Source organism: Urocampus carinirostris, chromosome 8 (assembly GCF_059441175.1).
Source record: "Urocampus carinirostris isolate Australia breed hairy pipefish chromosome 8, RoL_Ucar_1.0, whole genome shotgun sequence".
In the NCBI taxonomy this organism is placed as follows: Eukaryota; Metazoa; Chordata; class Actinopteri; order Syngnathiformes; family Syngnathidae; genus Urocampus; species Urocampus carinirostris.
In genome coordinates, this window is record NC_142356.1 from 37,401,933 (window position 1) to 37,428,103 (window position 26,171).

General features: G+C 39.2%; 2 protein-coding genes across 3 annotated transcripts in view; both read left to right on the plus strand.

The window, feature by feature from the left end:
• LOC148361797 (testis-expressed protein 2-like) overlaps positions 1 to 2,587 on the plus strand; it is a 38,588-nt gene extending 36,001 nt beyond the window's left edge. For both annotated transcript variants that reach the window (XM_088342582.1, XM_088342583.1), the window contains exon 13: positions 1,282 to 2,587. In XM_088342582.1, coding sequence (XP_088198708.1) covers positions 1,282 to 1,425 — 144 coding nt within the window. In that variant the 3' untranslated portion in view covers positions 1,426 to 2,587. The remainder of the gene's footprint in view (positions 1 to 1,281) is intronic.
• Positions 2,588 to 3,533: 946 nt separating this feature from the next.
• On the plus strand, positions 3,534 to 24,800 carry LOC148361798 (coiled-coil domain-containing protein 40-like). The gene is made up of 19 exons (XM_088342587.1): positions 3,534 to 3,639; positions 3,852 to 3,976; positions 4,063 to 4,147; positions 5,318 to 5,439; positions 6,070 to 6,153; positions 7,983 to 8,202; positions 10,236 to 10,393; positions 10,469 to 10,591; positions 10,682 to 10,803; positions 12,350 to 12,593; positions 12,675 to 12,857; positions 16,562 to 16,807; positions 18,182 to 18,395; positions 18,481 to 18,650; positions 18,724 to 18,815; positions 18,886 to 19,000; positions 20,023 to 20,211; positions 21,825 to 21,983; positions 24,459 to 24,800. The coding sequence occupies exons 2-19, from the start codon at positions 3,857 to 3,859 to the stop codon at positions 24,714 to 24,716; spliced, it is 2,904 nt and encodes a 967-aa protein (XP_088198713.1). The 5' UTR covers positions 3,534 to 3,639; positions 3,852 to 3,856; the 3' UTR covers positions 24,717 to 24,800.
• Positions 24,801 to 26,171: the final 1,371 nt, after the last annotated feature.

A 26,171-nucleotide genomic window follows, 5' to 3' on the forward strand; every position in this document is an offset into this window, starting at 1 on the left:
GCAGCGGTACCACTACATACCAGCTTAATTCAATACAGGATCATACTCGTAGCTCGAATTGCCCATGTAACTAAAAAAATAATATCCTGATATCAAATCATTAAAACTAAATTGCCCATTTCTGACGTTCCAAAGGGACCCAAATGAAACCTGGATAGCTATTAACAACTTCTTCCTGACAACAAACTAAAACAAACATTTAAATAGTAATTGAACATTGAAAGAAATATGGCAATAAGGTATTAACAAAATACAATGTGAGTTTTTTATGAGTCACCATAACAAAGGTATGTGTGTGCTAAGGAGGTGCGAGTAGGTAGGTGAAGGAGGATTAACGGCACACGACTTTTGATGATACGTAAACACTTACTGTACAATAAAAATTAAAGTTACTATAACTTTAAATACATTTGAACACACAAATTTATTTTATAACGCAATGTTTAACTTTTTATGGCTTTTTCAATTTTTATTTATCACTTTCTTTGCCCTTTTAGCTGGACTTGCAACGCTATCACTATCAACAGGCCTTTAGGAAAAAAAAATTTCAAGGATGGAAAAAAAACTTTTTCAATGAGATTTTTTTTCTGACTCTTCTTCAAAAAATTACCGAAATGCATAAAGGAATCGGCCATAAAAAAAAAGCTTTTGGACTTCCAGTTGCCACTTTTTCTTGATGTTTTTTTCTCAACGAAAGCAGCAAACTTCTTTCCTCTAGCCAGCACCTCTACAATCTCCTTTGTAACCAGCTTTCCTGGTTTTTCTTCCTCTTTGCTGTTTTTTTGCCACAGAAATTTTACCTCCCTTCGGAATTATTGCAGCTAACTACTGCGTGAATTATTCCGCGGCTTAGTGATCAGTATTCGCTGGTTTTCAATTGTACTGCTTAGCTTGGTCACTCACGAACACCGCACTCATGTTTTTCTATTATTTCTTACTTCATTTCAATTGTCATCATTCTTTTTTTTTATAAGACACCTTACAAAGATTCACAAAAAGGAGACATTATAATATGCAATCAAAGAGATGCGATAAAAACAAACTCGCTGTCGAATTCAAGTACTGGCCAGGAATTAAGCGCATGCGAAAACTGAGCTGAGGTACCGCTGTATTTTGTCTTTGTTTTTGACAGTCTGTTGTTATTGTAACACTTGTGACATCTTCCTTATGCTTATCAGGAAATATATTTACAAATATGAATGCATGAGATGATGATGATGATTTATTAGTTTGAAGTGTAACCAATTAGTGATCAAGTCATTCTTTCTTTGCACTATCCAGAAAATTTTTGTAATGCCAAACATGGATGACATCTGGCTCACCATCATGCACTCAGCCATGGACCACCGAAGTGCTGCTGGACCTTCGGTGTCATCTGCAGTGTACCAAGAGCCGTCCCACACAGAGCAGAACAGCAGTGGCTAGCCGAAAAAAATGCATGTTTACAACACAGTGTTTTCTGCAAAATACTGTACAGAATGGATGATTTAAAACTAACCATGGGGCCAAAGTTGAGAGAAGAGAAATTCCTGGGAGAAGTACACCCTCACTGTGTGATTACTTATCACCCAGCCAATACAAAATTCATACGAACAAGATAGTTACTAAAAACAAAGTATGTGCTGCTTATTTTTTGCTTTAGTCATTGAAGGATTTTCTTATATGAAAGAATGTACTGGCAATATGGTAGCTATGTTTAAACTCTTGAGGTGCAATGTATGGCCTCGTTTGTGCTACAATTCTAAAAGCATTCACCAGATGTCTTAAGGCCCGCAAGTAATAAAAGACGCCGAGTTCATACAAGAGGGTAAAAGCTCAGATTGTTATTAACAGTATTTGTTTTTGCTGTGACTACAACTTGAAAGCCACTTTTTATGCCAATAATGCCCTTAATCTGCATCTGTATGTTAAGAATGGCAGAATGAGACATCTAACTGTGTACATTCCAGACGTACAATTGAACACATGTGCAATGATATTCTATACATGCTGCGTTGACTAATGTGGAAGAGATATAAAAGTCTACTGAGATGATTTAACAGATTGAATGTATGTGTGGGAGGTTTTGGTTCTTAATGTTGAAATAAACGCAATCTATCTTTTTTGATTGAGGTAAGCAAGCGTCTGCACAGAGTTTTTCCCGATTTGATTCTTTTGAAATATACTGTACAGGATGTCTCAATAATATTGTGTAATTATCTTTGCGGGATTTATATTGAACGAACATGGAAGTGTTGGATGTAAAGGAAGCTAAACAAGTTAAAAATGCCATGCTTGCAGAGAGCTCTATTCACCATTTATTGACATGTGATTGAAGTTTATGCATATTTTGGATATCACTCGCCTGAATGTATAGGTTTATTGGTTACTTGATCCTACGATTGATGCCACTGCTCCCCATTCGAAGGTACTCTTGTCCATTGTATTGGTAGCTGCAATTGCTACAAAACATTTAACTATGTTTACACTAATTAGGTGTTTTTTAACACCAGATATTTACTTAGTAATGGGATAAAACAATAGATATCAAATATTGTGTTGCAGCTTTTTTGTTTTATCTTTGTGAGGATGCAACTTGACTTCTGTTTTTGTGGAAATAAATTCAATTAGAACTTTGACATGGTATCAAGATCACAGCCACATGTAAATTTGAATTATTACTGACCGTTCCAAATGGATGTGCAATTTTTACGGCCGCGTTTGGTGATGTTGTGTATCTGCCTTATTTATGGAGCAAAAAAAATCTCAATCAATAAAAAATGTTTTTCAATGGAACAAGTCTGTGTGGGATTTTCGTTGCACCAATAAAATTTGCTTTGCTCCTGACCAAAAGAGCATATTTTGACATAATTTTGGCATCATAAAGTTGCCTGGAGAGGCATAGGCCCCACCAGGCTGCACTTGCCCCTATGACCCTAGTGGTTAATGGATCCAGCCAGCAAACCAACAAATGAAAAACACAATTTGCACAAATCTTGTTTATCAAATAAAATGTTGGTTTTTACTGGGCATTTACCACTTGGGGATTTTGCCATATATATTTAGATATATCAGAGAGCTCTCAAAAATGGTGCCGTGTTTAAAAGGACACTAAGTAATATTTGACCACTAAATATCGTATTGTGTAGTGCAACCGAAAACAAGGGCTACAACGCACAATATTAGAAACAACGGAGACGAAAAGAAACCTACTACTGCACCGTTTTTCTGTATTGCTCGCCTTTCACGTGGGTTTTGGTATTTTGAGGTACCAGTAGTGATGAGATGGCGTGCTAGCTCCCTCTAGGTCCGAGTTTCTCAACTCGAGGGTCAGGAGCCAAAAGTAGATTGTGGGTTTTCAGGGGTATACTGTTTTGCTTTTTTTAACGAAGCTTTTTGTCCCATGATCATGCGCTAAATAATATACAATGTTCCTTTATAAGTGGATCTTAGTATAGGTCATCATCAAAACTTTGACGGTGCATACCGTAAACCAATTTTTTTAAAGGGCAACGTAAAATGGCCGCCATGCTGCTTTAACAAATAAAGCGCATGCGCAGTTCAATGATTTAGTGAACCGCTACGGCGCTCCACCCAGCGGAAGTTTATTGTTGCCATGCAACTCTTTCGGTGTTCTGTGACCGTGAAAGTAAAACGCCGGTGAGTACTGTATACGTTTTTGTACAAAAAAAAAGGAAAACTTAGACAAAACAAAGAGACAGTTCAATTGCTTCAATGTTTTAATCTTCCCTCGTGTGGTGTACGTATAGTTTGACAAGCTAGCTAAACAGCACTTGTTAACCGGTTATTTGTTGCATTTTTTAAGGAATTATTTATTATTAACATACCTGACTTTTGTTGCTGAATATTAGCCTCAATGCAGAGCACTAAAGATCAAGTAGCAGTCGGGAAAGACCAAGAGGAAGAACAAACTTATGATGGAAATAACCAAGAAGAAGAAAATTACTTTAGATCGAATATGTCTCCCCTTCCTCAGGTAAATATATGGAACTCACAATAAATAATTTTAAATATAATGTAAATATTCATAAAATCAATTAATCTGCATTGTTTCTCCGTCAGTCTGGACCAGAACTTGTTGATGTGTGTCAACTGTCTCAGGCTGATAATACTGCTGCTGAGAACCCTGCTTCACCGAGATATACTGGTCAGTTTTGTATAATACATTGTTATTTTTCAACCGCTGTGCCATGAGACCTTGACTAGTGTTCTGCAGGAAATTGCCCAGTTGTATCTATCCAAAAAAGGTATTGTTCAGTATATTTTGGTTTCCTCCATTGATCAGCTGAGAAACTGTAACGTTTATCTATATTAGTAGGTGGTAGTAAGACGCTAACCTGCTTATTGGGGGGTATTAGGGGTTCAGTGTCTTACCCAAGGACACTTGGACATGTAGCACGGACGAGCCGGGATTCGAACTGGGATCCCTTGATCCCAAGATGAGCGCTCTACCTCCTGAGCTACTGCCGCCCTCAGATGAATTGAAACTATTGCAATACTTATGGTTATCTCAATTGATTTCCTTGTTTACCTAAAAAAAACAGAAAAACATTTAAAATATAGTAAATCATTTTTTGGTCTAAAAATTATTACCCAAAAGGAATATCCTTGGCCATGGTGATCACCAAAACCTTCTACTTTCAACTTCGAAACTTTAAATCAAATAGTTTTGCAAGACACTGTATAGTATAATGGAATCTAATGTTTCTCTCAAATAACAATTCCATATGGATCAAGTGTGGCCTATTTTAAAATAAGTTAATTTGCCCATAACAGCTACTTCAATATTTTATTGGCACAATTTAGAATAGAATAGAATAGAATAGAATATGCCTTTATTGTCATTGGATATATTGTAACAACGAAATTGGACGACTCCAGTTCCACATTTATAGTGGGGGTAATGAAACAAAGAGATAAAGGAACAAAGAACATGTTTTAACTGTCTTTGTTGGCTTTGTTGTAAATAGGCTCTGCTTCCTCTGGATGGAAGGTGATGAGGGGGGTGAGGGACAAACAGAAATGGTGGATCCAACTGGATGTTTGATCTTACAGTACACACAGTCCAGTGTTTTTTCCCAAATTGCTCAGTCCACGTTTTGGATGGATTTGGGAAGTACAGTCCATAAACATGCCCGATTAAAGTCGCCGGCGACGATAAAAGTATAGTTCTGCCCACAGCCCTAGTGAGGATAAGCAGTGCAGAATATGGATGGATAGACTTGAGTTCTGTATACATTTTCAGTACCCTTTATTTAAAATAGATAAAAGAAAAGTAACTGAAAAGTAACTGTAAAATGTTTTTTCTATATATCAGAACAGGGCTTTATTTCACTGGTCGGGTCACCAAGTCACTTTTCAACTTCATCGGATGACATTGAGGAAGGTGAACAACCGGAGGAGGAGGAAGATGAACTTGTTGTTCTTGATGCTGAACATGTTCGTAGCATTTTAAAGCTCTCTACTCTTATATAATTAGTTGATTCCAGAGCCCATTTGAAAACCCTTTCAATTTTGTCCACTTAAAGGGACATTGTGTATTATTTCGCACCTTCTAGTGTTTAAAAAAATGTCTTTCTTTAAAAAAACCCTAAGCAGAATCAGTTTGAAAAATAAGCAACAATTCATGATCTTTCACATAAATACTATTTTCTTTTTCGAATACTCTTTGAGAAATGCGTATTTATTATACCTACATGAGCCTTACCTTGACGGAGCTGTCATGATTGTCTGTCATCTTGCCGAAAACCTTATGCCCGTGTGCTGGAGAGGTTTGACAAGATGGGGCAAGTAAACGAAAAGTAATATTATGCAGTTTGCTCACTTAGAGACTAGTTTGTGTTTTGTATTTTTCTTTGTGCTTTGTGGCATTTGTTTTTGTTTGCATTACGCAATACAATAAGATCTAGTGGTCAAATAGTACACACTGTCCCTTCAAAATATTGAACCTTTCAGTGGAATTATATTTTGTAAATACTGTTGTCATTTTAAATTTTTGGTAACCTCGATTTCTGCCTTTTTATATGTGAGACCCAATTCATTTGCATTTCATGTTTGATCTGTCGCCAGCCGCTGGTTGCAAAGAAGCAAGCTGCACTGAAGGATCAACTCATCAAGGAGCTGGAAAGACTCAAGTTGAATCACGGGGAAGAGGTTCGACTTAACTGTATTTTCTCTTACAATCTGCATTCCCTGAACACTTGTGAACAATGTTGGGCTTGTTACTGAAAATCTGTAGTTTCCGTTTCCAGTTACTCCATTTAAAATCTAACTCAGTGATCTCCCAGATTACAGACACCAGTACCTATGGTCGCATAGAAGAAAACCCCCTAAAATGCTTGAAGATAGCCGCATAATAAAAGTTATAGTAGAAAATGTGTAGTCCAAAACGAACACTTTGCTGAGACACTCCGTATCCAAGATCCAAGATATCCTTCTCCATTTTTGGGTACTGTCCATGACATTTGATATTTTTCTCCATGCATAGTGTATTGCAAAAATACTTTTACAAATAAAAATACCAAAACTCAGCATACCTCTACTGTAAATACTGTGATTAAATTTGTCCCATTGATTGAGTTGTTTTGTTGTTCCTGTTTAAGCCACACCACCTTTCCATGTGCTGCCCGCCATTCGCTACTGGTGACCCACAACCAAATACAGTATGCACATTGTACTATTTGCTCTATGTGCTTAACTTTCATAAGTGTTGAAGCATGCTAAGTGGTTAGCGCGCCGCCCCGCGGTGCAGGGGTTCAGGGTTCAAGTTCACCTACCGCAGCCTCCCCATGTGGAGTTTGCATGTTCTCCCCGTGCCTGCTTGGGCTTTCTCCGGGCACTCCAGTTTTCTTCCCACATTCCAAAAAGATGCATGTCAGATTAATAGCAAGTAAATGGTTGTCTGTCGGTGTGTGCCCTGCAACTGGCTGGCAACCAGTTAAGGGTGTCCCATGCCTACAGCCCAAAGATGGTTGGGATGAACTCCAGCATCCCCGCGCCCCTACTGAGGATAAGGGGTGCAGATGGATGGAAGTGTTGAACGCAGATAAACAGCAACCCAAACTCTCTTCATGAGGCAGGGAACAAGCGTACTTGCTCCTTTAATGATGTCTTAAAATATCATTGCTTAGCAAATGGCAGAGAGCAAAACTGTAAATAAAACAAAAGTACATTTTTAGCATCAGTGTTTGAATTTAAACCTAAATGTGTACAAATATGACGTTACCAAATGATTAGTTGAGACAGTATATATTGGCTAACATAGAGAACAGATATGGCATTTTCTGCAGGCAAACAAACATAACATATTAACAGGGTGAACTCGTCAATATATTTCAATACAGATTGGTAAATCTGTCATCTAAAAAATAAACCTACAGCCATTACTTTCTGACAGCTTCAAACAATTGAAAAATATTTCAACGCAGCAAACAAAAATATTCCACAGAGATCAAATTACTTCCTGATATTTGTCTTCCCATTGCAAATGTGACGGTCTGAACAAAAAGTCATGCCAGCAACTTGCGTTCGAAACGTAAATTACATCTACTACAGAACATTATTTACAGAGGGCACAAAACGCATATAAATTACCCCCTGATTTGAGTATTCTATTTCATAGTTGGCTCAGCAGCGAGTAAATACGGTAGGGATCATATCTGCATGAGGAGAAATTCAGCACCCTCGTATTCTGTGCTGGAGACGACGCCAATATGAATGTATTCACTTGTATTTTATAGGTAAATATAAACAAGCTCACTGTTGATCAACGGTTGTATGTGAAAATATGAATGAGGCAGAACTATTCGGTAGTCATCGTAATTCTTGATATGCATTTTTTAAATGTAAAGTAATGCTTTATGTAGTAACGACAGTTGAATTACTACATTTTATTAACGCGTTACAGTAGTCGTTAGAAATAAAAGTCCAATTGCTGCTCAGGAGCCACTTGTTGACTTTTGTGGATGTGTGTTCTCTGTCAGGCGGGAATAGAAAAGGCAGAGGCCAGCCTAGCTGAAGAGATATACCTGCAGTTGTTTAGGGAACAGGAGCGGCTCAAACAACTTCAGACGAGACTTGATTGTCAACAGCAGAGCAAGGTCTTAACTGAAAACAAACATCGGCAAGTGCAAGATGAACTTGAGGCAGTCAAGTCTAGCCAATCCAACACTACCAGACAGCGCAACAAGACTAAGGAAGATGGTGAGATGGTTGCATTGCATTGACATTTTAAATCATCACTTTTTTCTCCATAATTTCAAGCTAATTTACTCAAATTTGTGTTTTGTTCAAGACAACTCAATTTTTGGGAATAGTTTTAAATCAAATTAGCCATTTTTGTTTTGTTTTGAACATTGAACAAGAAGACCATGGACAGCACTACTAGAAGTAAGATCTTGATCCCAGACCCGAACCTGGCCCGATATTCGGGCAAAAAATGTCAATCATGAAGTCGAGCTTCTCTCTCTTGCTGAGTTTAAAAAAAAATATCTTTGTGTGTTCTATGTTTCTTTTTATTCGTGGAAAAGCTGCAAGCATGCATGCTACCCTGATGACCTCAGAAGAGCGATTTTGCCGGCGGCGCCGATGACTACCTCGGAAAGGTGATATTTGTCGTTTTGACCGCTAACGGTTCTTTGGAGACGGCATAAATCACTTTTGCGAGGTCGTTAGGATAGCGTGCATTCTGCGCACCAGGGCTCAAGCTTTTTGTTGTTTGAGACAGCCAAAATCACCTTTCTTTCCCCCCCCAAAAAATTTTAAATTCGGGGTTTTGTCAGGTTGGGTTGCTCAAACCAAGTTCATTTGTCGAGCTCGTGCTGATTTGGGCTTTTATACCCTCGGGCCGGTTTGGGCTAGATTTTTGAGCCCCGATCTTAACTCTGAGCACTACTGTAATTCTTAATAAAATGAACTAATGTTTTTCTGAACCGGACGACTAAATAGTTTGGTATCGTGTGTTTCTGGAAAAAAAAAAACTGTCACGGTTGCCATGGAGCCCAATTGGCCATGGCCATGTGGCGGCAGATTGGCTCCCCTTTTATTTAAGCTCAGTGCTCTCACTCACCCTTTGTCAGTCTGTCACGAACTTCTGCACCCGCAAGACGTGGGTTTAGACTCTGTCCGGTTTCCTGCTTCTGATTCCTGTCCGGTAATGTTCCCGTTTATTTTGTCCTGTTTAATATTGATCTCCAGTTTCGTTCCCGTCTAGTTTGCCCTGTTTAATTTCGATATCCAGTTTTGATATCAATCCTGTCTGTCCTGTCCTGTCCGGTATCGAGCCCATCTGTCCGATATCTGCCCGTGCAATTGGTATCGATCTTGTCGATCGCAGAATCAGTGGCGTTTGGGTTACGTGCATGACTGCCCCATTTCCTGTAAAATAAAAGCTTGTGTGAGAAACGTCACGCATTTGGGTTCTCCCCCTTTTCCGGTTCTTGACAAAAACACACAAAAAAAGTTTCAGGGTCTTTTGTGAAAAACACTCAGTGTAGCTTGGTCAAATTTTTCTTGTGCCAAATTTGATTAATTTCTAGCCTTTAAATTGAGTATATAATGATGCAAATTGTGCCTATTTTAACAAATCTTTAAATGTATTCTATGATTATTTTAATTATTTTAAATTTTAATTTGATAATATCACACATCAAAATTAAAAGATACTAATACTTGTGTGTCCAGGTAGCATAGGGGACAGTTCTACATTAACTATGACTTGGGTACTAGTTGTACCCTAACATGTCAGGAAAAAAAGCCACAAATATGTTTATTTATTTATACTTTTAAATTGGAAAAAGAGGATTTTGGAAATGGTTGTTATACTGTAAATTTGAACAAAAAATAATGGTTGATTTGTCACTGAGAAGGTTGGAATTCTGCAACTGGAAATATTTTCAGTTAATCCTTCAAAAATATCCTTCACTAGCAAAATAGTAGTGCCCTAATTTAATTATCGATCATTTGTCATTTAATTCATTGTTGCAACTTTAGTACATCTTGTAATGCTATTTCAGATGGGAAAGAAGAGCCAAGTATTATAAACGTGAAAATCGTACCGTTTCATACTGTGTTTTCTTTTTTTTCATCAAATTCATTGTTACATATGCATAAGAAGAACATGATTCACACAAGAGTGATCACATTAGACTCCACAAAAGTCGTCAGCCTCAGTTGAGATTGGATCAACCTTGGAATGGAAACCTTAAAATTAAAATATATATTTTTCTTATTCATAGTGTCCAGTCTACAAGAAGAACTTAACAAACTGGAATCACAGCTCAACTTCACACAAGAGATCAGTGAAGATCTGCATTCTAATGTCAAAACCATGAGGAACGTCACACGCAAGACCGCTGCCAAGAAGTCACAAGTCGAAGAGCAAAAACTCAAACAAGTAAAGCCTTCTCTACAGAATCAGTTTCCTTCGTGACAAATGTTCTTTTATTTACTTTTACGGGTGCCCTGACAGGACATTTTTGTGGAGCACCTTACAAAACGTTTGGAGAGGTTGACAGAACAGACACTCATGTATGAGGTCCAGACCAAAGCCCAGGCAACCACAACACAAGCAACAAGGGAAGCTCTTTCAGATGTATGTATTGCACAGCAAAACTGGGTGTTGGAAATGATTTATTTTATACTTGCATCATACTGTAATTTGTACTTTTCATTTGTGTTTCAGGCAGAAGAGCAAATGGTGTCCCTGTCAGTGTCACAGAAACAACTTTTACAACAGTGGAACAGAAGCCTACTGGATTTGAAGAGACGAGATGAAGACTTTAGTGCAATGCAAGACGCAATCCGGTGAGGGAATTTCTATCAATTATGTGGAATTCCTTTGAGTCAAGGGTGTCCAACTCTTTCCCTCCTAGGACTTCATACTAGCCGAAACAAAAAAGCCCCCAAAAACGTCAACTTTGACATTGTGTCGGATGTATTAAAAAAGACATCAGACATTGGTTTGGTAGTTATTTTTTAGGGTGGATCTTTGCTGTCTTTTTTAACACCTGCCAAATAGTTATGTGTTGGCATAGTCCTGTATACTTGTAAAATAGATTAAAAATGGTTAAAGTTGGAGTAATTAGTAGTATTAAGACATTTATTAGACAGTATTGGGGGAACAAAACAAACCTGGAACTAGATGGCAGCACGTGAAGTGAAATACGTTTGCCTACAAAATGATTTGATCTTAATTCTTTAGGCATTTCTTAAACAATGCTTTGCCATATCCCCCCTTTCCCAAAATATCTTAAAAAACTAACTTTAACGTATTTTCTGTCAAAAATGTATCTCTTGCATGTTACGTCCCAAAAAAATAATAATCATCTGCTTCATAGCATTATTATTACCATCTCAGTGGCCTTGTAGGTAGAGTGCCCGAGACTGGGCGGTCGCTGGTTCGAGACTTGGTACCCGTTGCTGTTGCGGCTCTGCATTAGGGGTTGTTATTGGGGAGTTTGGTCACCTAATGACTCCCGATCGGTTGGGTTGAGCGAGGGGCTGGGAATGCCCTACTCTGTATCATTCTCCCAGAAAGAGTCAAGAATGTGAATGTGTTCTTGACTCTACCCACCTCCCACTAAGGGGATATGGCTGCCGTATATACATACATATATCATAAAAACTTAGGCCACTCGTCAAGCACTACTTTGTAAATACTTGTACTTATATATCCTGACATTGTTTAATCTTATTTTTCTCTTTTAAGTCTTTATTACATGTTTGCAGTGCCATGTCTTATCTTGTTGAAAACAATGTTGACTATGTTGTTTTCAAAGACAATTATATTTTTTATTTTAGAGAACAGAATCTAAGAAGTTTCAAATCTAAGAAGTACTCCTTTGTAACTGATTACAGTGGGACCTCAGGTTATCGCGAAAAGTGAAAATCTGCGAAGTAGCGACGCCCCTACAAAAATGCTTAATTTTTTTTTTTTTAATTATTTTATTTTATTGTTATTATTTTTTAGGCCCGCGAAGTTCTGAACCCGCGAACGTCGAACCGCGAAGTAGCGAGGTCCCACTGCATTTGTCAAAGATCCTCTCAGGTGGTACGAAAGCTCAGTGCAGTAACGGTTGGTACACGGGAAGTCTGGTAGCCCAGCAACAAATCTATTCAGATGATTTTCAGTGCTATCTGGGACCACCATATTATTGACCACAGATCTAGAAAATGGATAGCAGACTGTGAATAAGCTCTGGACTCAAGTTTGGAAATTACAGCCTTAAATCATTTTTTAAACGCGTAACTTGATAGTCTCCTCTTCACACAAAAGGATTCAAATGTGCAGAGGTACTGGACAAAAATGACAGTGCAATTCCTTTACTTTTGATCTTATGTTATTCCACAGCCTGGCTGAGCATCAGGTGATACTCCTAGACAGTGAAATCGAAGGCATCAAGAAGTCCATCTCCGAGCTGCAGGAGGAAAGCGAGACTCTTACCATGTTGCTAAACCGTTCTCAGATGGATTGTGAAGTGTCCCAAAAGATGATCAGTCAGAAGCAGAGCCAGCATGAAACGCTGTTGGCCCAATACAGCACCTACCTTCGTGCTCTGGGCCAAACGGAGCACACACTCGCAGAGCTCACCAAGGTTGATAGAAGGATCCTGATTAGGCGACTTAAACTTGATTAGCCATAGAAACGATTAAATATCTTATTCTCTGGTCGATAGGAGAGCAACATTCTGCAGACTGAGATGACTGATCAGAGGCGAAAGCTAGAGACAAACAAACATAAGAACCTGGAGTTGGAAAATTACATCATGACCCAAATGCTGCAGAAGGTCATGGACAACAAGGCTGCTCAGTACTATCTTCGGCTCGCCAACAAGAAAGCAGCACTCAAGAAAGAAAAAGTAAACTTTCACATAACATTTTTGTTTTGTCACTGTAAGATTTACATTTATAAGTTACATATCATTTTTAGGGTTACGGTTCATTGTAGTTCAATGAATTGAATACAAAGTCAATCATCTTATGCGATCTAGGGGTGTCCTAGTGCCAAGTTTACACTTGGACACCCTTGCTTGGAAGTGGTGTTCATTAAGGTCAAGCTTAAACAAGCACATAATTACATTAACAAAACACTACCTGAATTTAGATCAATGGTACTTTACCGGTATTTATTCGAACCCTAAGGGTTAGGTGAGCCATTCTCAGGCTCAGGCTCATCGGGCCCATATGTGATGGCATGCCCATCTTGGCCATCACTGAATGCAGATGATCACGTGACATTGCTTGGCAAATCAGTGCTTCCCCGAATTTTGGGCACTCGGGAGTGATCCAACAAGGGAAGGTTATTTTAGTACGTAGTATTATTACTTTCTTTATATTTCAATCCCTACTATATTGGGCAAAAAAAGAAAGTCGTCAGACGAACATATACGATATTGATTCTCTTGTATAACAGAACAGGATGGGAGTCGGCGTCCTATCTGCATGATTTGCAATGCCAAGTTAAGCAACTCTAGCGTTGAGATGGGGAGTATAATAACACAATACTTGCTGAATTCAAGGTAAAGAGAGGCAGATTTGATGATAAGGCCACCCTGCCCACTCTTAGATTTGTACCCATTAACAAATCAATCCTCGCAGCATCATATGTCACCATTGGTGTAACACTCGGGGCGGCAGTAGCTCAGGAGGTAGAGCGATCGTTTTAGGATTAAGGGATCCCAGTTCGAATCCCGGCTTGTTCGTGTTACATCCAGAAGTGTCCTTGGGTAAGACACTGAACCCCCAATACCCCCAATAAGCAGGTTAGCGCCTTACATGGCTGCACAGATCACGGCCGCTATTGGGAAATGTGAAGCACAATGTAAAGCGCTTTGGGAAGTCATTGACTTGAAAAGCGCTATATAAATGCAGATCATTTCATTTCATTTCACTTGTAAAGTCAGATGGTGAATCTAATACCGTAAATTCCGATTATAAGCCGCACCCACCACATTTCGGTAGGAAAACCAATTTTGTACATACACAAGCCGCACCTGTATATTAGCCGCATGTGCCCACATAGAAAAAACGCAATTAAAATATGAAATTAACCCATACCCGATAAAGTCCAAAAAATACAGCCGGGATATTGAATGGAAAATGATACCGGTACTTAAGATTTAATGCAGACCTGCAGAGTCCGGGTGCCCGTTGAAAGTAATCCAAGGAAAAAAGTGTATATTTCCAAAAGTAAGGGTGGGAAAAATATTTATCCACTATTGTCGACCGCGTCCACAAACACGTCTCACCTTTACTCCACTTCCTATCAGCCCGCGTTTGCCCCGCCCCTTCTTTCTCATTTGCTTGTACAAAACATATCAGAATAAGTTTCTAAAATAAATGCGTTACAAAAATATACAGTTGCGAATACATATTATACATGGTTACACATATTTACAAAGAAAGACGGTACAACGAGAGAGTTTTTAAAGCTTTAATAACAATATTATAACTTTCGACCCCAAACCGTGCCTGTGAAGGGTAGCAAAACGCTACTAGCAACACGCTCTCAACACAGTAAATAGCTCTGTTAAAAAAAACATACCATACTTGTAATTAACACGGTAAACCGTCCTTATCTTCCTCCTTACAACCGGCGTCATCAAAGTCGTCTTCCTTCAGTATGGGAAAGAGACTTTGTCATATAGACGTTGTCCCATGCTCCCTTAGTCAAAAGCACGCTAGCATCTCGCTCGCAGAGTAAAGTTTACGTGCGGTAGCTCTGTTTCCTTCTATATCGGACTGCTCGATTGCGTTTAGCTTGAAAGTTGCGTCATGTGCCTTTTTTTTGCAATTTGCATGGTGAGAATATGTCTACGCTAATTTAATTTGTGCACAAGCTAAGAAGTTGCAGTCTAAATCTTACCTTTTGTACTCGAGCGCTGCTGGCGGCCGTTAGAAAAATTACATAAATTGGCCGCATCACTGAATAAGCCACAGGGTTGAAAGTTTGGGAAAAAAGTAGCGGCTTATAGTCCGGAATTTACGGTACTTAAAACAATGGCCGGAGGTAACTTCCTTTTTAAAATGAAACCATCAGTGACCAAATGAAGGAAATGAATAAAGACTTCTTGGGTCAAATAGTCCAAAATCTAAAAGAAAGACTACATGTCTTGAGTTTAATGAAAATGTTTATTTTATTTTACACTAATGTAGGGTTTGGTGAATGCGCATATAAAACTGGTAGGGCTCGGTAGCATGACCAGGGTTAAGAACCACTTTTTTAGCTTGTGGGGCCGTTTCTCCGAAACACACCCCATCCAGGTCTCACTCCTATTGCCTTTGTGTAGAGTTGTCAAAGGGACTCATATTGAGGTTCTGGACTAACAGGTTACATGTAATCGCGTTTCGTAATGATGATACAAAAATTTTTAATTGTACTGTTACAGAAAAAAAATCAGACTTCATACAACTCGGATGATATTTGCTTGAGCAAACTTATCTCTGAGCCAAAAGTACTCATGAGAAGAGCCATATATAGCTCGCGAGTCATAGGTTCAAGACACCTGGTGTAGACCATGAATGTAACCAGCCTATTTTGGGGATGCTTAAGCACCCCCAAATTCAACCCAAGCCTTACCCCAAAGTTGTAGCATTTTTTAAACTGTCTTTTCCCAAATAAAAGACAGGATAGGCTTAAATAGGATGAAAAACACTTGATAAAAAAAGAAACAAAACAAAAATGTGGACAACATAGGCTTTGGAAAAACAGTACCTTAAAATGTTTCAGTCTATTTGATTCCCAGCACCGCTCTCCTGCCCATTCCTTTTTTTGCTAGGCTAGTGTCACTTGCGACATAGCTTTGTAGTCCGTGCAGCCTCTAGTGTATTACGGTGAAAGTATGTTTTACATTGGTCATATTAAACAACTCTTTTACCACTCAATACCATGTCTTTGTTACCATCAACAGATACAGGTCCTTATTTTAGCTGCATTAAATTAAATGCAACAATGATTAGCCTAGCTTAATTGTTGTATTGTGTAATAATAGATTTTCTGCTAACCACAAAGTGTAATGTGATTTTCACAGATAAGGAGGGGCACATCTAAACAATGTTGACTATCCTAAATCCTTTGAGGTGAAATTTAAAAATCTGATTATTTTGCCATTATGGCTCTTTGGGTCAAAGGGGTTCCCAAGCCCTGGGCTACACCAAATAGGGAAAGCCAAACAGCGACTTATCTTCCTGAGAGTGCTCCGGTAAAAAAAACAGTAACAAAAGCTGCTGGTGTCATTCTGCAGAGCCTCAATGGAAACTATTTTGGAGTACATCATCAAAGTATGCTGAGAGCACGGCAGCAGACAGGAAAAACGTATAAAGACTCATCAACCCAGCCCAGAAAACCACTGGGTGTTCTCTGCCATGACATTGCCGGCTTGAGATACCGCTGCAGGAGCTAATGGCTTTTTTTGCGGACTCCTTTTACATTGGCCACCATCTCATATTCATTTATTTCTGTTAAATGACTTGATGTGTGTTCTCTTTCTCACATGAAACTTTAGTTTTGATGCTGACAATAAATCTGCTTACAAACTTGAAATGACAACTCTTTCTCTCTTAGACGTATCAACTGTGGCAATTAGAAAGTGAGATCATGGCGGCTAAGGTGGAAAGCAAAGTCATTGACGAGAAACTGGAAAACCTCTACCGGTCCCAGAAGGAGCTGGATGTGGAGATCACAAAGTTTAACAAGGCAATAGCATCTAACCAGGCTGACATTGTTTCCATCGATGCGCTTATTGCACAGAAGCAGACTACAATCGCTAACTACAACAAAAAAAAGGATCTTATCACAGCTCGTACTGGGGTAAGAAATAGTCCATTGCCTAGAATGTATTGTCGGACAATACAGTCAAATTCAAGGCCCTGGGGCCAGATCAGGGGGGCTCATTTTCAAAGTCAGGGATGGACTTTCTTCTGAAAATCTTAAATTCGGAAACCATCATACAAATATATTCAGATATCATCCTCATTCAATTGCTTTCCTTATTAATAATAGCAATACAAACATTTATTATAGCATCTTTCTAAGGCTAGGTTCATACTGCAGGAAAATCGGATTGTTGGCAAGACCTGTATCTGATCTGTTAAAGTCTGTCTGAGCGGCACAAATCTGCATATGGATTTTGAATCCAAAGCAAATCCAATATTTTGGAATGCAACTTTTGTGTGAACGGTCAAGGCGCATACATGCTACCTGCAGAATATTGATAGGCACTAGACGTCACTATTCTGCCTTCAACAAGGCGGGAGGAAGCGAAGAACTCAACAACTGGACGAATACGCAGAGTGTCATGATTTCACACATTCATGGAAGATGAATACTTTTTTTACTTAGTAAATCACGGAACAGACAACATCCCGTCGCATACTACTGGATTCCTAACATGTTCCTAAAAACGTCCCTGCTGTGAAAAACAGTGACTCTCATTGATTATCCTCTAGTGGTAGTTAACAATACCTACATTTAAATCGCTCTGACAGTGTTAAATAGGGGGGGATAGCGAGGTTTAAATTTAATTAAAATTTGGGGGGGCGACGCTCGGCTCTTAACATCCATGAGGACTACCAAAAACATGAGCGCATTGCGTATGACGTAACGTGGCCTCTTCTTCGCATGCAGACTAGTTGTATTCACAGGAGATGAACTTGCATACAAGTTGCATTTATTTGGGAATGTGAACGCTCACACAAAAACTTTCACCCAAAAATATGAATTGAGCCCAACGCTCCGCAATGTGAACTTACCCTAAGTTATTTTCCCATTTGAAGTAAATATTTTTATGTAACAGTTTAATTTTAAAAAAAAAGGTTCCGTACAAAATTATTATACTTCATACGTGAGTGGCATTAAAGATCAGGCCCGCCAACAGATTGAATTCGGCCTGCGAAACAAAACTGAAAACCTAGCTGAAGTGTAAGAAATGTTCACTTGAGGTCGTCAAAGCCGCGTGCCTCTCCCAAAGCAATTGAGACTGCAGTTCTCTCTCTCTCTCTTTCTTACTCTCTCTCCCTTTCTCTCTCTCTTTCCCTCTTTCTCTCTCTCTCTCTCTCTCTCTCTCCCTTTCCCCCAAAATCATGTAGCTTAATGGGCATGCATGCATATGTTATATCCTGTCACTTTTGTCTTTTTTTTTTTTAAATTAATCTAAATTTTGCATGCGTGTGGTTTATTTCCCAGCATGAAGACTTAAGTCCACTCCAAATCAAGGCTAAAGCAATAAAGACTCAAATTGATGAATTATCAGAAAAGATCAAAAATGACCAGCAGCTGTGGCTGAAGCATCAGAGGACACTTGTGGTACTCACGCTCGAGATTCAAGAGCACAACAAAGAATACAACAAACTTCAGGCAAAATATACTGTGAACTGTCAGAAGAAGATTTACCTGGAGCGTAAGTTTCATCTTTTTCTCTGAAAAATATGGGTAATTTTTGCAATCTGGCAGATGTTTAATGGTCATGCCCTCGACCCTACCAGGCCAACTAGAAGTACTGCAACGGGAAGAGAATGAAGTGGAAAAGACTAATAAGATGCTTCAAGGAGATTTGCTGAAGCTCAACACTCTATTGAGCAAGAATGCACATCTACGTCAAGCTCTAGAGCAAGAGAATGCTATGATGCAGACCGACTTCCTTCACAAACTCAAAGTTTGCTCTTCTAGACGCCAGTCTTTTGATGTTTTGGAATGTTGATTAATGTTCTGCCATATAATGTGATTAGGAAGCAGAGCAGGAAGCTATAGAGATGGAAGCAAAACTGGAGAACGCCCAGGAGGAAAAGGAAAAACTTCTAAGCAGTTTGCTGGAGGCAGAGTCAGTCTTTTGGTTTACATATCTTTCTCATATATTATTGAGTAATCGTACATCTGTGCTAATATAACAGGCGACAGATCATGCTATGGGAAAAAAAGATTCACCTTATGAAAGAGACCCGTTTAGTAGTGCAAGAGCGTCATGGTGACATCCAGATCATGAAGGATGAGGCTCACCGTCTTGAGGTAATATACCTGCTTCTACTACTAATGAGTGTGGATCTCAAAAGTAAAAAAAGTGGACACAATAGAATGTGGAGAGGTGGAAAGTAACGAGGTATTTGTTTCTTTTTAGGTATGTGTACTTCACTTTTAACATGATTTAACGGCGGCGCAGTGGTTAGCGCGTGTGCGGCACAGTTCTGAGGTCATGAGATCGAACCTCCTGTGTGGAGTTTGCATGTTCTCCCCTTATTTGCGTGTGGCACTCCGGTTTCCTCCCACATTCCAAAAACATGCATGTTAGGTTAATTGGCCGCGTTTGGGACATGCGTAAAATCACAACACATACCACCCTGGGAATGCCAGATTTCAAGAAGCTAAGCAAGTTCAGGCATGAAGAGTACTTGGTTGGTAGACCGCCTAGGAATACCAGGTTTGGAGTACACTCTGCTGCAACAGCACTGACTGTCTAACAATTATCTCTCTTTCTCTTAAGTGTCAGTGATTGAAATTATGATAGACACAATTAATTTATCAGCGCATTATATTTATATCGATATAGTTTTAAAAAAATCTTCCCGCAAAGTAATACTCATTTTAACCAAATACACCTGTAATTTCCCGCGACCCTACTGAGGATTAGCGGTGCAGCTAATGAGATGAGACACCTGTAATTTGATTTGAGTTTTTTTCTGTAAATGTAAGAGAATACAATTACATTTTTGGTATCCTAATTACATAACGCTGCTACAAGTATTCCATTCAATGTAAAATGTAAATACATTATATAGCGCTTTTCAAGTAAATGAAACCCCCCCCAAAGCCCTTAACAATGTGCTTCACACTTACCCATTTACACACTTTCATATCGGTAGCAGCGTCGGCCGTGCAAGGCAACGACCTGCTTAAACGGGGGCATTAGGGATTCAGTGTCTTGCCCAAGGACACTTCGACATACAACACAGAGGAGCCGGGAATCGGACTTGACCCAAGCCAGCACCAAATTGTAGCCGAAGCTTGATACGAGTTTACTTGTCTGTTTACAGCGACAACTCCAGCAGCTGATGAAGCAACAGGAACATTTAGTGAGGGCGAGCGTGGCCCCTGTGGAGAGAAGAGCCAACATCATCGAGCGCAACGATGCCCTGGCCTGCAACCACAAAAAACAAATCAGCAAGGGCGAGCTCAATCTCATCAACAATGGCTTGCGGCGGAAAATAAAGGAAACACTAAATGTAATGCTTTTTACATAGTAATACAGTAATCCCTCGCTGTATCGTGGTTTACTTTCCGCAATTCCGCTACTTAACAGAATTTTATCGAGCAATGCGTTCTGCATTCTGATTGGCTAAACAGTCGCTCTGCCCTTTTTCTGCCTGGTCGTTGATAACCTTGCATTCAAAATTGTACACGAATGTAAAACAGCTTGACCTACCCTTGCGCAAATATTATTCAATGACGAGTTTCTCTTAGAGCCATTATCCCAACAAAACTCTGTGGACCCACTAAAGCACCAAAAGGCAGAGGAAGATGCTTTCTATCACCAACAAAGTTGGACTTCTTGACACACAAAAGTAGTAGTTCTCGAATAGTAGTGCGGGCATTTGACTTTGGGGAACCTTTTTTTTTAAGTTTCCCAGAATTAAGTGCAATTGGACCTCCTCTAAGCAAGGGCGCGGTGGCGTTCTAATTGACCGAGGGTTTTGTTTACATTGAGCCTCCACATAGTTCATGTAGCACAGAGTATAAGCATTGAGTATGAAGTGTAGAAAATAAGGGGCGCAGACCCTGAAGTGACCCAATGCAAAAAAATATTTAACAGGGATGTGAAGTCGAGGTTAAGAGACTAACAAAGGTCTCTGAGAGCCAACACAGGGAAGTTTGACAAAACGTACGTAGCACTTCACTACGACCACAGAGGGAAACGAGCAAACACCGGCTGTGAAGTTCCAGCCCGCCAATGCTAGCCAGAATGCGCCATGGAACTGGTGGCCTAATTGGGAACACCTGACACTATAGTATTTAAGGGTAACATTGACAGACACTCATTGTCATATCGTTGAATGATATGCTTACCTGAACTGCGCTCAAGAAAGCTTTAACGCCTTGCTGCATCTTGTAAGACTTTGTGATTATTCTAGCCATGTTGTTTTAAGAGCTGTGTTTTTGTTACCACTTTTTCCATTCCCCTCCATTACAGAGCATCCTTCATTACTTTCTTCTGACCATTAAAAACCGTAAAATCTGACAAGTGTTTCTGCATTCGGATCCCCTCTGCGCGACATAACACTGGCATGCTTGTTATGTTAAAAATGTTGGCAGCGGACAGCACGAGGCCAAATGAATTACGCTTTCAATTAATCATATTACAACACAATCACCCTGATAAGATGCTTGAGGGGTTTTTTTTCTGCAAAAAAAGGTCTCAAAATTTGTCTTGGTTTTGGCATGGACGGGGGTGACGTGTTACCACCAATATCGAGCAATCGTTGTTTTGTGCCCGCCAGTATAATGTGGTCAATTAAAAATAAAAAGATGGTGGGATGTAAGACGTTTTCTTCTTCCGAGGAATACACTAGTATAGCAGGAAGATTATTTTTAAAATCATAATTTGACACTATACAAGTTATTTGTTAAAAATAAAAGTACAGTACTTTTATTTGTAAATTAGGTTTGTTCTTTTGGTTTCAATGTACAATAGAGTATTAAATAAAAAAAAAAATAAAGCTTGCTACTTCACAGGATTGACTAGTGCTGGACCTTTTAGAATGCAACACCTGCTAAAAAAAACAATGGATTACTGTATACAAAATGCGTGGTGTAGTAACTTGACTTGTTTTTTTTTCAGATGCTCAAAGACTGGGATCAGGAGATCAAGGAACTGCAGGAGAGCCGGGACAATCTTAGCAACAGTATTGAACAGCACAGACAGCAGCTGATGGATTTGTCCGGCATCAGTGTTGTGCTTGAGGCCGACCTTGTAAAAATCGAAGAAGTTAAAGGAATGGTATGCTCAAAAACATCTTAATCTAAATGGTGTTCTTGTTTTTTTTCTTAAAACCCCAATGTGTGATATTTGGCCACTGGATGGCACCGTGTTGTCTCGTGCGGGTGAGGGCCAGTGCCACAGCACAGCGGGCAGGATGCCTGACAAACATGGCGGCGAACTATGTGGGGATACTACTGAGTACGATGCTTTTTTTGTAGAAATTGTAATTAACATTGCTATGATAATTTATGTATCTATGCCTAGTATTCAAATCATTGTTTTGTTTTTTTACTGAACAAAGTTTTTTTTATACCACTAAAATGTATGAATTTTACACACTGTCCCTTTAATATAATGCACATGACTTTTCATTTAGAGAACAAAATTCAAGAAGTACTTCAAATTTTCATTTACATTGTAAACAACAGCGATAATATGCTCTTACAAGAAACAATTCCTGCAGAAATTTTGACAGTATTGCACTCTTGGTGGAAAACTACAAAGTACTGGAAAGTATTCTACTGAAAACTCCTCACAGTACTAAAACACACTGAAAAGTACAGAAAAGATTTGAAAATATGAAAAATAGAACTACAGAAAAGAAGTAAAAAGTATTAAAACAGACTAAAAGTACTGACATGTACAAGAAAATACTGAAAAGGATTCGAAAGTATAAAAAAGTACTAAAAGGTAAAAAAAAGCTCCTGAGAACTATTTCAAAGTTTGAAAAAAAGACTATTTGAACATTGTATTTACGGTTTAAACACTCCATAACGACAAAAAAGTAAAAACTAAATTATATTAAAAAAATTGACCAATTTATGAAAAATTACTAAAAAGCAAAAAAATGTTTTGAAAATTTCTAAAAATGACTGGAAATTAGAAAAGAAAATACAAAAAACACTGAAAACTACTGCAAAGTATGAAACCCTAACAAAAGTACAAAAGGAGTGTAAAGGACTAAAACGTACCTAAAAGTATTTAAAAGTGAAAAAAAGTAGAAAGAATTATGAAAAAGTACAAAAATGTTTGAAAAGTACGACAGAAATTACTAAGAACTATCAAAGTATTCAAAAGTACACAAAGGACTGAAAAAGTAAATCATTAAAAGGTGACATTTTTGTTGTTTAATATCTCGTGCATCCATTCAATGTGGTTGGTGTGAAGTGGAAAAGAGAAGAGGCGAGCCATTTCTTTTGAAGTGAAAGCTTAGCTTCCAAAAGTAAGTCACATTTAACTTTATTTGACTTGATAGAGCATATTACTCTTATTATTATTATTTGTGGGCGGCAGTAGCTCAGGAGGTAGAGCGCTCGTCTTGGGATCAAGGGATCTCAGTTCGAATCCCGGCTCGTCCGTGTTACATGTCGAAATGTCCTTGGGTAAGACACTGAACCCCTAATACCCCCAATAAGCAGGTTAGCGCCTTACATGGCTGCAAGGCCGCTATTGGGAAATGTGGAGCACATTGTAAAGCGCTTTGGGAAGTCATTGACTTGAAAAGCGCTATATAAATGCAGATCATTTCATTTCATTTCATACTCAAAAGTATGAAAAGAAGTGCAGAGAAATTGATTTTTTTTGTTTAAAATACAGACTACTGATAATTATGAAAAGGTAACAAAAAGTGTGAAAAGGTACAGAACTGTATTCTGATTAATATGAAAAGTACCAAAATGACTGAGAAGAATGAAAGAGTACTGCGTGGTACTGATAAGTATGAAAAAGTAGTAGAAAGCACTGTTGATTGACAGTTAACAAAATGTACTAAAGAGTACTAACTATTGATAATTATGAAAAAGTACTCAATATGAAAGGGCCGTAGAAGTATGAGATAGTACTGCATAGTATTGACAATTATTAAAAAATATTAAACAGCAATGACTACCATACCTGTCAACCTCCACGGCTCCATGCCCGTACAAACTGTCGTATTTTCCCATACAAAATAATCGCACACCATATATATATATATATATATATATATTTTTTTTTTTTTTTCCGGAATGATGCATGATGGGAAATCCCCAGGCGGCAGACGCATGCGCACAGTAGCATCAAACAGCTCGCTTCATTTGCAACGAAAAAAATGATATCGAGATAGAGGCTACCGCGGCGAACTCGTTTGACTTGATTTGATTTGCCGTTTCGTGATCGTCAGTGTATACCGGATGGTACCCATAATTGACAAATTTGGGTTTTTCGTACAGATTTTCTCGTATGTCGTACACGTCTTAAAATTCATAATAAACGTACTTTGTACGGCAAAAACGTACAGGTTGACAGGTATGGACTACTGACAATTATGGAAAACATATTCATAAGCATGGAAACAAATGAAATATATGAAAAAGTACTGCATAATACTGTAAATTATTTTATTTTTTTTAAAGTACTAAATAGGGAAAAGGAACTAAAAAGTACAGAAAAATAAAGGCTTCACTTCTGGAGATATCACTTTGCTAATTTACCAGGCACCGTTTTGTACTTCAGGACCAGGCTGAACTAATGGAATTTCAGAGCAAAGCTAAGAAACTTCAAGAAGTGACAGACGGAAAATATCGAGCATCATCCTCAACGGGGCAATCGGTGGAATCGGCCACTCGGAACCTGAACCAACGCTTGATCGCCGTCGGCACTGTCATCAGTCGCATTTGTGACGAGTTACCGGAATACCGAGCGGCTCTACGTGACATACTCCTACCTCTTGCAGCAGGTACTAGCGCTCACATGGAGCAGGAAGCAACCTGAGACTGAGATGTACAAATAAAAAGGAAAAGTGAATTCTTCTGCGCTTTGTTAGGAATTGAATATTAAAATGTACTGTTTACCAAATGGTTCGAATTAGTTATCTGACTCCATTAACCAAACACAACCTACATTCACCTAACAATGCGCGCTCGTTTCTTGATAGAAAAATGAACATGAGACCGGCATTTCCACACGGGGGCAGATTTAATTTCTTAAACAATTTAACCAAGGGCAGCACGGCGGAACAGTGGTTAGCGCGTGTGCAGCACAGTTCTGAGGTCATGGGTTCAAATCCAGCTACCAGCCTTCCTGTGTGGAGTTTGCATGTTCTCCCCGTGCTTGCGTGGGTTTCCTACGGGCCCTCCGGTTTCCTCCCACATTCCAAAAACATGCATTATCAGGTTTATTGGCCGGTCCAAATTGTCCCTAGGTGTGAATGAGCGAGCGAATTGCCTGTCCCTTTGTGCCCTGCGACTGACTGGCAACCAGTTCAGGGTGTCCCCTGCCCACTGCTCGAAGATAGCTGGGATGGGCTCCAGCACCCTGCGACCCTACTGAGGATAAGCGGTGCAGATAATGGAATGGAATGGAATTCAATTAAGTGAACTCCATCGAATATGGCCGAATTCGTGTCGCTCGAGTCTCTGTCAAGCCTCCTCTCTCGATCTCCTTGCTTCCTTCTCTCGGCCCACGTTTTTTCCGCAAGCTGGTGTGCCAGCCCTCTCATGGGCGTGCAAGGAAAGCCACGTGGGGTCCACCATCTCGGAGAAGAGCGTCGCGATGTCTGGAATTAACCAAAACAACACCGAGCGTTTCTACGTCATCAGGGCCTTGTTCTCCAAACATCGCCTGCCGTCCCCCGTCAGAGTCCTGTTATCAAAATCCCCCAGCCAAAACATTCCGCATTTGGAACAGCGTGACTTGAAGCCCTCTCAGTGAAAATCTTCACTGCACTCAATAAATGTAACTTGTATTCAATCGTATAAAATCCCTTAAAGTCAAATGTATAAAATCCTTCAGCTTTTATAAATATGTGGCCAGGTTGATGGATTCAACGGGCGATTATTGGTCAAGCGGTCTTAACTGAGACAGACTGAGTGTAAATATCAGTTCCTAAACTTCAGCTCAATAAAGTTTGTCAAAAAATAAACTTTATTCAGATTATTGCATATTCAATTCCACAGATCCCACCTGAGTGAAATCTCTGCACTTACTGTAAAACTGGCAGTCCTTCTTAAATGCGATTGTCATGTTGACCAACAAAATGACAAAAAGCTCTTGATGTGTATGATTGGTTTATTGATTGATATTTTTGTTTTTTTCCACTCTTTATCAAATACAACAAACATGTATCCATCCGTTATCAGCACCTCTCATGCTTAGTAGGCTCACATTAGTGCTGGAGCCCATCCCTGCTAACTTTGGGCAGTGGGCAGGGGACACCCTAACCGGTTG